Consider the following 14,354-nt stretch of genomic DNA (forward strand, 5'->3'; position numbering starts at 1 on the left):
AGATATGTGTAGACTGCAATATGATGGCAGTCACACATAAGAGAGACATGTGACTACATTATGGTGGCAGTCACATATAAGTGTAGACTGCAATATGATGGCAGTCACATATAAGAGATACATGTAGACTGCAATATGATGGCAGTCACACATAAGAAATACGTGTAGACTGCAATATGATGGCAGTCACACATAGGAGATATGTGTAGACTGCAATATAATGTCAGTCACTCATAAGAGATATGTGTAGACTGCAATATGATGGCAGTCACACATAGGAGATACGTGTAGACTGCAATATGAGGGCAGTCACACATAAGAGATACATGTAGACTGCAATATGATGGCAGTCACACATAAGAGAAACATGTAAACTACATTATGGTGGCAGTCACACATAAGATATATGTGTAGACTGCAATATGATGGCAGTCACACATAAGAGAAACATGTAGACTACATTATGGTGGCAGTCACACATAAGATATATGTGTAGACTGCAATATGATGGCAGTCACACATAAGAGATACGTGTAGACTGCAATACGATGGCAGTCACACATAAGAGATATGTGTAGACTGCAATATGATGGCAGTCACACATAAGAGAAACATGTAGACTACATTATGGTGGCAGTCACACATAAGATATATGTGTAGACTGCAATATGATGGCAGTCACACATAAGAGAGACATGTAGACTACATTATGGTGGCAGTCACACATAAGAGATATGTGTAGACTGCAATATGATGGCAGTCACACATAAAAAAATAAATGTAGACTGCAATATGATGGCAGTCACATATAAGAGATACGTGTAGACTGCAATACGATGGCAGTCACGCATAAGAGAAACATGTAGACTACATTATGGTGGCAGTCACACATAAGAGATATGTGTAGACTGCCATATGATGGCAGTCACACATAAGAGAGACATGTGACTACATTATGGTGGCAGTCACACATATGTGTAGACTGCAATATGATGGCAGTCACATATAAGAGATACGTGTAGACTGCAATATGATGGCAGTCACACATAAGAAATACGTGTGGACTGCAATATGATGGCAGTCACACATAGGAGATACGTGTAGACTGCAATATGAGGGCAGTCACACATAAGAGATACGTGTAGACTGCAATACGATGGCAGTCACATATAAGAGATACGTGTATACTGCAGTATGATGGCAGTCACACATAAGAGATACGTGTAGACTGCAATATGATGGCAGTCACACATAAGAGATACGTGTAGACTGCAATATGATGGCAGTCACACATAAGAGATACGTGTAGACTGCAATATGATGGCGGTCACACATAAAAGATACGTGTAGACTGCAATATGATTGCAGTCAAACATAAGAGATATGTGTAGACTGCAATATAATGGCAGTCACACATAAGAGATACGTGTAAACTGCGATACAATGGCTGTCACACATAAGAGATACGTGTATACTGCAATAAGATGCTAGCTTTTGAACTTTGCGTCAGTAACAGTCTGGATGGTTCGCTTCCCCTTTGCTCCGGATGATACAATGTCGAATTTTTCCAAAAGCTATTTGAAATGTGGACTCGTCAGACCACAGAACACTTTTCCACTTTGCATCAGTCCATCTTAGATGATCTCGGGCCCAGAGAAGCCGGCGGCGTTTCTGGATGTTGTTGATAAATGGCTTTCGCTTTGCATAGTAGAGCTTTAACTCGCACTTACAGATGTAGCGACAAAGTGTATTTAGTGACAGTGGTTTTCCGAAGTGTTCTTGAGCCCATGTGGTGATATCCTTTCGAGATTGATGTCGGTTTTTGATACAGTGCCGTCTGAGGGATGGAAGGTCACGGTCATTCAATGTTGGTTTCCGGCCATGCCGCTTACGTGGAGTGATTTCTCCAGATTCTCTGAACCTTTTGATGATATTATGGAGCGTAGATGTTGAAATCCCTAAATTTCTTGCCATTGCACTTTGAGAAAGGTTGTTCTTAAACTGTTTGACTATTTGCTCACGCAGTTGTGGACAAAGGGGTGTACCTCGCCCCATTCCTTTCTTGTGAAAGACTGAGCATTTTTTGGGAAGCTGTTTTCATACCCAATCATGGCACCCACCTGTTCCCAATTAGCCTGCACACCTGTGGGATGTTCCAAATAAGCGTTTGATGAGCAAATTTTAACTTTATCAGTATTTATTGCTACCTTTCCCAACTTCTTTGTCACGTGTTGCTGGCATCAACTCATAAAATGATCAGTTTGAACATCAAATATGTTGTCTTTGTAGCATATTCAACTGAATATGGGTTGAAAAGGATTTGCAAATCATTGTATTCTGTTTATATTTACATCTAACACAATTTCCCAACTCATATGGAAACGGGGTTTGTATACTAGTACCGGTATACCGTACAGCCCTATGGGAAGCACACACACAGACGCTCGTAAGGTAACGTGGTAGAAATGATCCGGATCAGGCCTAAAATGATGCAGAAGGCAGTAAACAGGAAGTGAAGTACCTGAAAGCCTTTGGGATTGAGACCTCTGGGGTTGTCCGAGGCCACCTTCAGCCTCCCGTCCACCGCCTTCATCATTCCTTCGGTCTCCCTCACGTACTGAAGGTCCCTGTTGGTCCGCAGGTCCAGCACCTCCATGGACTGACTTATGTTCTGCACCTGGGGACGGGACACACAAGACAGTCGTCATCAGCACATCAGACCCAGTGTCAATCACCTTTTAGACCCGGATCTTGTAGCACCCAATAACACTCCCAGTGCGTCTAAGTCACATTCAAGTCTTCAAAATAAACCGTTTAATTCTCCGACGTCTATATATATCAGAAAGGTGTCTCTGCAGTTGTTTTGAGTCTATCGACTTCCTGTGATGGCGGCTGCTTTGAGGATCTGCAAATAGACTGTTTGGAGTCTTTTCAGATGAAAATGTCAGCCAAGTTTCCCGTGACTACAGCAGAGAGTTCAACTCTTGACGATTCATGTCGGCAGGCCTGATCCGTCGTTAGCCGTTTGGTCCAAATGATGACTGACCATACGTCCTCTTTTCCCCCGGACATGTATTCTTTTAAGGGCCTGTCCGGGCTGTCCGGGTGGGGTTTCTTAAATGCCCCAAATGTCCGGCGTTTTGAGTCAGGGTTGCGTGTGTTTTCAATGGAAGTACAGGGTTAAGAAGGGGTTGAAAAAAATCCAAAACAAATTGTGAAGGTGTGCGCACGTAGCAGAATTAGTGGGGGACGAGGCGAGAGAGTGAGAGAGTGGATTGGTTGTTAATCAAGGCATGAGGGTGGCCGTATAAACAACTTTAATACTGTTACAAATATGCCCCACACCAAACAAGAATGACAAACATATTTCGGCAGAACATCCGCACCGTAACACAACATAAACACAACAGAAGAAATACCCAGAATACTTGGCAGCACTAAATCTTCCGGGATGGTAATCTAATTAGTTACTATGGTCATGTAAGTCACAGCAGCTTGGAAGAGGCACCAAGCATTGTGGGTAGGGAGCGTTTCCATAGAGTGTTTCCTGAGCCTGAAATGTGGGTGTCAGGGACAGAGGCAGAAGGAGATTTTTACGACAAAGTTCTAAAACTTATTGATGTATCAAATGTATTAGATTGTAAGTGTTTTTTTTTTTTTACCCTTCACGTTCATATTTCTGTGTTTGTTGCATTTTTGTTGCGTTTTGCTAGATTGTAAAATAAGTGGATGGAGAGGGGGTGTGATGTTCATATGTTGTCAATATTCAGTGTTTTATCCTTCGTAGTTAATATTGTAAATCTCACATTCTTTATTTTCATGTACATTCTGGGTGTTTTTATGGCGGTCTGTCATAACGTTTTTAGCATTCAGACATTATTCAGACGGTAAAACACTGAATATTGACAACATATGAACATCACACCAACTGTGTGATGTTCACATGTTGTCAATATTCCGTGTTTTATCCTCCGTAGTTAATATTGTAAATCCTACATTCTTTATTTTCATGTACTTTCTGGGTGTCTCATTCAGTAAATGTGAAATCCCATTTGGTTTTTAAGGCGGTCTGTCATAAAATTATTAGCATTCAGACATTATTCAAACGATAAAACACTGAATATTGACAACATATGAACATCACACCCCCTGTGTGACGTTCACATGTTGTCAATATTCAGTGTTTTATCCTTCGTAGTTAATTTTGTAAATCCCACATTCTTTATTTTCATGTACATTCTGGGTATCATTTAGTAAAAAAAAAATTAAATTCCATAAAGCTTTTTAAGGCGGTCTGTCATAACGTTTTTAGCATTCAGACATTATTCAGGCGATAAAACGCTGAATATTGACAACATGTGAACATCACACCCCCTGTGTGACGTTCATATGTTGTCAATATTCAGTAAATATGTTCATATGTTGTCAGATATCCAATAAAACACTGAATATTGATAACATATGAACATCACACCCCCTGTGTGACGTTCATATGTTGTCAATATTCAGTGTTTTATCCTTCGTAGTTAATTTTGTAAATCCCACATTCTTTATTTTCATGCACATTCTGGGTCTAATTTAGTAAAAAAAATTCAAAATTCCATAAAATTTTTAAGGCGGTCTGTCATAACTTTTTTAGCATTCAGATATTATTCAGGCGATAAAACACTGAATATTGACAACATATGAACGTCACACAGGGGGTGTGACATTCATATGTTGTCAATATTCTGTATTTTATCATTCGTAGTTAATATTGTAAATCCTACATTCTTTATTTTCATGTACATTCTGGGTGTCTCATTCAGTAAAAAAATGTGAAATCCCATTCCATTTTTCAAGGCGGTCTGTCATAACATTTTTAGCATTCAGACATTATTCAGACGATAAAACACTGAATATTGACAACATATGAACGTCACACTCCCTGTGTGACGTTCATATGTTGTCAATATTCAGTGTTTTATCATTTGTAGTTTGTATTTTAAAACCCACATTCTTTATTTTCATGTACATTCCAGGTGTCTCATTCAGTAAAAAAATGTGAAATTCCATACAGTTTTTTAAGGCGGTCTGTCATAATATTTTTAGCATTCAGATATTATTCAGACGATAAAACACTGAATATTGACAACATATGAACATCACACCCCCTGTGTGACGTTCATATGTTGTCAATATTCAGTGTTTTATCCTTCGTAGTTAATATTTTAAAACCAACATTCTTTATTTTCATGTACATTCTGGGTGTTTTTATGGCGGTCTGTCATAACGTTTTTAGCATTCAGACATTATTCAGACGGTAAAACACTGAATATTGACAACATATGAACATCACACCCCCTGTGTGACGTTCATATGTTGTCAATATTCAGTGTTTTATCCTTCGTAGTTAATATTTTAAAACCAACATTCTTTATTTTCATGTACATTCTACATGTCTCATTCAGTAAAAAAATGTCAAATCCCATTCCTTAACGTTTTTAGCATTCAAGCTTTGTATTCGTGTTCCTAAATCAGATATATCGGCCCCTAGACACATTTTTTTTCTCAAAATTTGGCCCCCTGAGTCAAAACAGTTTAATCCAAGTCATTCCGAAAGTCCTGCTGCGCGTTCCAAGCCGTGTAAACACAACCTAATGTTGTCTTTCTGCACACAAAACTCCATCTTTAATTAGGCAAATGCACCCTGAGGCGTGAAAGTCGTACAGTAAGTGATTGTCACGCCCGCGCATACAGGACCGCCACTGCCGGGCCGCTATTTATTGATTCTCCATTCCCCAAATCAGCTCTGCTTCTGAGTTTAATCCTCTAATGCCGACGCACAACCCTCCCACTGTCACACCCCCTCAGCTGAGAGATCTCTCCAAGCAAGTGTACGTCCACGCTAAAAAAAATACTTAAAAAAAAAAAACGGGCATGGCTCCAAACTCCTCTTCCCTCCTCTCCTTCTTATTCACTTCTCCATTTGTTTAGCGAACAGTCCTAACTTTGAAAAGGTGGCAGCTTGGCGTTCAGTCTGTTGCTCCAGATGCCCGGACCGCCTTCCCCATGCTCGGCCCACTCAGTGACTGCTGTCTCCCACATGCTCCGGCAAAAACATTGCCTTTTCACAATCACCATCAGAAGTACTTTTCTAATCCCCGAGGAGGGAAATTAAGATAATCAGCACAATCCCATTCAAGATCAGAAAAAACATTACAGGTAGACAGAACAGCAAACACCAAAATAGGAACGCAAGAGAAGGACTGATCTAGAAAAAAAACAGCAAAAAGGTCAAAGTGTGATGTGACAGGTGGTGACTGTACACCTACTTTGAGACAAGAGCTATACTGATGCATGCTGGGTTATGTTTTAAAGTCATATCCAACAATTGCGACAACGACTTTTTGTCGTCAACTGAGTTTCGTTTTTTCAGTGATTTCTGCTGGTGGTGTGTATCCGCGTTTTTCCAACGCAAAAGTGAAGTGAATTATATTTATATAGCGCTTTTCTCTAGTGACTCAAAGCGCTTTACATAGTGAAACCCAATATCCATCCATCCATCCATTTTCTACTGCTTATTCCCTTTTTGGGTCACGGGGGGCGCTGGCGCCTATCTCAGCTACAATCGGGCGGAAGGCGGGGTACACCCTGGACAAGTCGCCACCTCATTGCAGGGCCAACACAGATAGACAAACAACATTCACACTCACATTCACACACTAGGGCCAATTTAGTGTTGCCAATCAACCTATCCCCACGTGCATGTCTTTGGAAGTGGGAGGAGCCTATCCACAGGTGCATGTCTTTGGAGGTGGGAGGGGCCTATCCCCAGGTGCATGTCTTTGGCAGTGGGAGGAAGCCGGAGTACCCGGAGGGAACCCACGCATTCACGGAGAGAACATGCAAACTCCACACAGAAAGATCCCGAGGCTGGATTTGAACCCAGGACTGCAGGAGCTTCGTATTGTGAGGCAGACGCACTAACCCCTCTGCCACCGTGAAACCCAATATCCAAGTTACATTTAAACCAGTGTGGGTGGCACTGGGAGCAGGTGGGTAAAGTGTCTTGCCCAAGGACACAACGGCAGTGACTAGGATGGCGGAAACGGGAATTGAACCTGCAACCCTCAAGTTGCTGGCACGGCCGCTCTACCAACCGAGCTATACCGCCCCCAAAAAGTGTGCCTCGGCTCAAAAAAGGTTGAAAAACGCTGAGGTAGACCACAAGGAAGTCTTTAACATTTAGAAACACATCATAATAATACTGTATGACTCCTTTAATGCGCCTTATGTATGGAAAATGATCCAAATAGACCAGGGGTCCCCAAACTACGGTCCGCCAGCATCCAAAGTCCGGCTCGCGGGAAGTCCCAAGTTTAAAAAAATATAAACAATTATTTTAAAAATTGTTTTAAAATCTGTTCTTTCTAATTCATTTTCTACTGCTTGTTCCTCTGTGTCTCCTAGCCGCTCAGGTAAATAATATTGTCTACAAGTGCATTATTTTATCGATGGAGTGTACACTTGATGTCAGGTTTTCAGTCAATTAGTGCGCGAGGAATATATATGTGTGTGTGTGTGTGTGTGTGTGTGTGTGTGTGTGTGTGTGTGTGTGTGTGTGTGTGTGTGTGTGTGTGTGTGTATGTGTGTGTGTGTGTGTGTGTGTGTGTGTGTGTGTGTGTATGTGTGTGTGTGTGTATGTTTGCATGTATACATGTATGTGTGTGTTCGTGTGTGTGTGTTTGTGTGTATGTGTGTGTGTATGTATGTATGTATGTATATGTAGGCACCAGCGCCCCCCGCAACCCCAAAGGGAATAAAGCGGTAGAAAATGGATGGATATATATATATATATATGTATGTAAATATATATATATATGTATATATATATATATGTATGTATGTATGTATATATGTATATATACATATATGTGTGTGTATATGTATATATGTATATACATACATATATATATGTATGTATATACATACATATATATATATGTGTGTATGTATATACATATATACATATTTATGTATATACGTATATATATATATATATATGTATATACATATATACATATTTATGTATATATGTATGTATATATGTATATATATATATATATATATACATATATATGTATATATGTATATGTATATATATATATGTGTGTGTATGTATGTGTGTTTGTGTGTATGTATGTATGTATGTATGTATGTATATATATATATATATATATATATATAGCCCATATAAGCCCATATATATATATATATATTTTTATATATATATATATATATATATATATATATATATATATATATATATTTATATATATATAGATATATATATATATATATACGTATATATTTATATATATATATATATATATACCATATATATAAATATATATATACGTATATATATATATATATGTATATGTATATATATATATGTGTGTGTATGTATGTGTGTTTGTGTGTATGTATGTATGTATGTATGTATGTATATATATATATATATATATATAGCCCATATAAGCCCATATATATATATATATATTTATATATATATATATATATATATATATATATTTATATATATATATATATATATATATATATATATACGTATATATTTATATATATATATATATATATATATATACCATATATATAAGTATATATATACGTATATATATATATATATATATATACATATATATATACGTATATATATATATATATATATATATATATATATATATATATATATATATATATATATATATATATATATATATATACGTATATATATATACGTATATATATATATATATTTATATATATGTTATATATATATGGTATATATATATATATATATATATACATATATATACGTATATATATATATATATATATATTTATATATTTGTATATATGGTATATATATATATATATATATATATATATATATATATATATATATACGTATATATATATCAATATATATATTTGTATATATGGTATATATATATATATATATATATATATATATATATATATATATATATATATATATATATATATATATATATATATATATATATATATATATATATATATATATATATATATATATATATATATAGACGTATATGTATATAGTCCGGCCCCCGGCCAAATAATTTTAACCCAATGCGGCCCCCGAGTCAAAATGTTAGGTGACCACTGAAATAGAACATTCATTCATGGGCAGTGCACCCCATGGTCTGTAAAATACGATATTAATATTTTGTATTATGTTAAAAGCCATTCACTGTATATTGAGTTCAAAAGCATTTCCACATAAATTCTAGTGTTTTAATGGTATTTTTTATATAATTGCTCATTTTTACTATAATTTTAGTCATTTCACAGCCATTTATTTAATAGCCATTTATTTCAGAACGGTTTATAGACATAATGTCTTAAAAGATGCACTATTATGGTTCAAAAAATTCAATGAATCTGTCAAAGTCGTCCATCAAAGAGGCGGGGGGCGGGATCAGCGATTTGATTGGTTCAACTCCAACGACCTAGAGGACATTTCCCAGCTCTTATTTAGTGCGTTGCTCTTTCTTCAGTCAGGAAGTCGGACACTTTGAGCATTCCTGCTGCAGCTTCAGAGTCAGCACCACTTTGTAGGAGCTCTGCAAGAAGCTGCAAACACACTTTCACACCGAGATTTTCTAAAATATTTCCTCCGCATGCTCTGGATCTAAATAAGGGAGTCCCTATGTAGGTAGGTAGTTAGTGACAGAGGTAGATATCTACATATATCCATATTTAAAAGATATTTCTTTTCGTTCCATAGTCATATTTGAAATGGCTAGTGTTCTATCTTGTATTCTGTGTATCTTTTCCCTGTCTCCTGACCGATGGTACACTATGGACGACCTTGGCTTTAGGAGTGTGAGGAGTAGCAATACTCCCTTCTTATCTCATCCTGTGCCTAGTTAAGGAGGACAATAGACATGTGTATTCGTTCCGGTGGGTGGGGGCGAGTGGCATAGGGAAAAAGGCAAGGCTTCCGTAGTATTGTCAGATCAACTTGGGCGATTTCAAGGTGTTGTTCATAGATTGGTCTCCCAAAGCTTTGGAATAAAATGTCAGAATACCTACTCACTCTGGGATTTATTTAAAATCAGTTTATGTGTCATCAAAATAACTTGGGGGTGACCAGCAGTTTAAATTCCCAGCAAGAGGAATATCTGGTCCAAACACAACATTAGATATGAAGGTTTACATAGACTTGTAAAGAATATAAAGTCATGGCTGTTTTTAGTTCCCAATCATTTCTACAACTCTTTTTTTCTTTGCGATAGAGTGATTGGAGCACATACTTGCTCACAAAAAACATTCATGAAGTTTGCTTGTTTTATGAATTTTTTATGGGTCTACTAAAAATGTGGGTCAAAAGTATACTTACAGCAATGTTAATATTTGTTTACATGTGCCTTGGCAAGTTTCACTGCAATAAGACACTTTTGGTAGCGCCTTATTGCATGACTTTTTGACCACTCCTCTTGACAAAATTGGTGCAGTTCGGCTAAATGTGTTGGTTTTTCTGACATGGACTTGTTTCTTCAGCATTGTCCACACGTTTAAGTCAGGACTTTGGGAAGGCCCATTCTAAAACCTTCATTCTAGCCTGATTTAGCCATTCCTTTACCACTTTTGACGTGTGTTTGGGGGTCATCGTCCTGTTGGAACACCAAACTGCCCCCAAGACCCAACCTCCGGGCTGAGGATTTTAGCTTGTCCTGAAGAATTTGGAGGTCATCCTCCTTTTTCATTGTCCCATGTAAAGCAGCAGTTCCATTAGCAGCTAAAAAGACTCCCGAGCATAATACTACCACCACCATGCTTGACGGTAGGCATGCTGTTCCTGGGATTAAAGGCCTCACCTTTTCACCTCTAAACATATTGCTGGGTATTGTGGCCAAACGGCTCCATTTGTGTTTCATCTGACACCACATGGACAAAGATAAGACACTCTGGAGGAAAGTTCTGTGGTCAGATGAGACCCAGCAATATGTTTGGAGGAGAAAACGTGAGGCCTTTGATCCCAGGAACAGCATCCCTACCGTCAAGCATGGTGGTGGTAGTATTATGCATTTTTGCTGCCGATGGAACTGGTAAATAAATATATTCTCGCGTGTTGATACTTCAAATTAGTTTTGGGCGATACTACAGATTATCCATCCATCCATCCATCATCTTCCGCTTATCCGAGGTCGGGTCGCGGGGGCAACAGCCTAAGCAGGGAAACCCAGACTTCCCTCTCCCCAGCCAGATTACAGATTACTACAGATTATTATTATTATTATTACCTCCAAATTCTTCAGGAAAAGCTAAAATCTTTAGCCCGGAGGTTGGATCTTGGGCGCAGTTGGATGTTCCAACAGGACAATGACTACAAACTCACGTATAGTTTAGTTTAGTTGTGTCTTTATTTGAAGGGACAATGCACAGAAACATTAAGCTCAAAGACAGATAATGTTCTGTACCAGATTATAGCTAAATAGTTCATTTCCATCCACAGTCCCTGGCTACCTAAATTAAAGGGATACAATAATTATGCAATAATTTTCTTTCTCCTATGTCCCCCCCTCCCTTGTGGAGGGGGTCCGGTCCGATGACCATGGATGAAGTACTGGCTGTCCAGAGTCGAGACCCAGGATGGACCGCTCGTCGGGACCCAGGATGGACCGCTCGCCTGTATCGGTTAGGGACGTCTCTACGCTGCTGATCCGCTTGAGATGGTTTCCTGTGGACGGGACTCTCGCTGCTGTCTTGGATCCGCTTGAACTGAACTCTCGCGGCTGTGTTGGAGCCACTATGGATTGAACTTTCACAGTATCATGTTAGACCCGCTCGACATCCATTGCTTTCGGTCCCCTAGAGGGGGGGGGTTGCCCACATCTGAGGTCCTCTCCAAGGTTTCTCATAGTCAGCATTGTCACTGGCGTCCCACTGGATGTGAATTCTCTCTGCCCACTGGGTGTGAGTTTTCCTTGCCCTTTTGTGGGTTCTTCCGAGGATGTTGTAGTCGTAATGATTTGTGCAGTCCTTTGAGACATTTGTGATTTGGGGCTATATAAATAAACATTGATGATTGATTGAATAAAATTATTACAACAAAATCATACCTATCATGCAATCAAGTTAAGAAAAGTAATAAAATGCCATTTCATGGACACAAAATATCCAATACAACCACACCTGGTTTACATCATCACACAAAGACAACACATGCTCTTGTTCATATCTTTCATCATTTGTAAAAACAACCAGGATTTTAACAGACACACCTCACAATTTACAACAAAAATTCTCTTATGGATGAATATAATACACAATAGTTGACATGTCAATCATAGTTTCCACCTTATTGACCGTGTGAGCAGCTTTGATTGCTCCAAAGCCACTTTTTAACTTCAATTGTGAATGAAGAGTTTGTTGTGGGTCAAAAGTGGTGAAGGTGTTATGATCCGCTGCCCGGATCATATTTTGATTTAGGTTTTTGAGTCTTCTTGTGTTTTCTGTTTGTTTTGGACTTTTTCGGTTCCTGGTTGTACTTCCTTGTTTAGTGTGTCACCGTAGTTCCGCCATCCTAGTCACTGCCGTTGTGTCCTTGGGCAAGACACTTTACCCACCTGCTCCCAGTGCCACCCACACTGGTTTTAAATGTAACTTAGATATTGGGTTTCACTATGTAAAGCGCTTTGGAGTCATTAGAGAAAAGCGCTACATAAATATAATTCACTTCACTAAAAAGTAAAATGAAGGGAATTATATTTATATAGCACTTTTCTCTCGTGACTCAAAGCACTTTTACATAGTGAAACCCAATATCTAAGTTACACTTAGTTGGGGCAGTTTAGCTCGGTTGGTAGAGTGACCTGGCCAGCAACTTGAGGGTTGCAGGTTCGATTCCCGCTTCTGCCAAGCTAGTCACTGCCGTTGTGTCCTTGGGCAAGACACTTTACCCACCTGCTCCCAGTGCCACCCACACTGGTTTAAATGTAACTTGGATATTGGGTTTCACTATGTAAAGCGCTTTGGAGTCATTAGAGAAAAGCGCTACATAAATATAATTCACTTCACTAAAAAGTAAAATGAAGGGAATTATATTTATATAGCACTTTTCTCTCGTGACTCAAAGCACTTTTACATAGTGAAACCCAGTATCTAAGTTACACTTAGTTGGGGCAGTTTAGCTCGGTTGGTAGAGTGACCTGGCCAGCAACTTGAGGGTTGCAGGTTCGATTCCCGCTTCTGCCAAGCTAGTCACTGCCGTTGTGTCCTTGGGCAAGACACTTTACCCACCTGCTCCCAGTGCCACCCACACTGGTTTTAAATGTAACTTAGATATTGGGTTTCACTATGTAAAGCGCTTTGAGTCACTAGAGAAAAGCGCTACATAAATATAATTCACTTCACTTCACTTAAAAGTAAAATGAAGGGAATTATGTTTATATAGCACTTTTCTCTAGTGACTCAAAGCACTTTTACATAGTGAAACCCAATATCTAAGTTACACTTAGTTGGGGCGGCATAGCTCGGTTGGTAGAGTGACCTGGCCAGCAACTTGAGGGTTGCAGGTTCGATTCCCACTTCTGCCAAGCTAGTCACTGCCATTGTGTCCTTGGGCAAGACACTTTACCCACCTGCTCCCAGTGCCACCCACACTGCTTTAAATGTAACTTAGATATTGGGTTTCACTATGTAAAGTGCTTTGAGTCACTAGAGAAAAAGCGCTATATAGATATAATTCATTTAATTTCATAGTTACGCATTAATTTCACCTGCCCCTTGCTTTTGACGCGCACCTGTTTTTTGATTGCTGTCCTTATTTAAGCCTGCCTTTTCCGTTCATTCAGCCTTGCTTCCTAGTTTGTGTTTCACAACAGCGGCGACTCCAATACCTGATCTGTACTCCCATGCTAGTAGTTTTGTTTTGCCTTTTGTGCCTGGTGCAAGTTTTTCTGTTATTTCTCTAGCTCCCATGCTAGCGCTTTTGTTTTTTTTTCTAGCTCCAATGCTAGTTCTGTTTGTTTTGACTAAGTCTGTTGTTGTTTGTTAAATAAACCCTTGTGTGGGTGTTTGGGCGGTATAGCTCGGTTGGTAGAGCGGCCGTGCCAGCAACTTGAGTGTTGCAGGTTCGATCCCAGCTTTGCACCATCCTAGTCACTGCCGTTGCGTCCTTGGGCAAGACACTTTACCCACCTGCTCCCCGTGCCACCCACACTGGTTTTAAATGTGACTTAGATATTGGGTTTCACTATGTAAAGCGCTTTGAGTCACTAGAGAAAAAGCGCTATATA

At 38.7% G+C, this 14,354-nt stretch overlaps 1 protein-coding gene across 3 annotated transcripts in view; it reads right to left on the reverse strand.

Annotated features, from left to right (window-relative positions):
• olfm2a (olfactomedin 2a) overlaps window positions 1-14,354 on the reverse strand; it is a 247,917-nt gene that overhangs the window by 35,347 nt on the left and 198,216 nt on the right. For all 3 annotated transcript variants that reach the window (XM_061905221.1, XM_061905222.1, XM_061905220.1), the window contains exon 3: window positions 2,522-2,677. In XM_061905221.1, the coding sequence (XP_061761205.1) occupies window positions 2,522-2,677 (156 nt within the window). The remainder of the gene's footprint in view (window positions 1-2,521; window positions 2,678-14,354) is intronic.

The sequence above is a fragment of the Nerophis ophidion genome, linkage group LG07 (genome assembly GCF_033978795.1).
Source record: "Nerophis ophidion isolate RoL-2023_Sa linkage group LG07, RoL_Noph_v1.0, whole genome shotgun sequence".
NCBI lineage: Eukaryota > Metazoa > Chordata > Actinopteri > Syngnathiformes > Syngnathidae > Nerophis > Nerophis ophidion.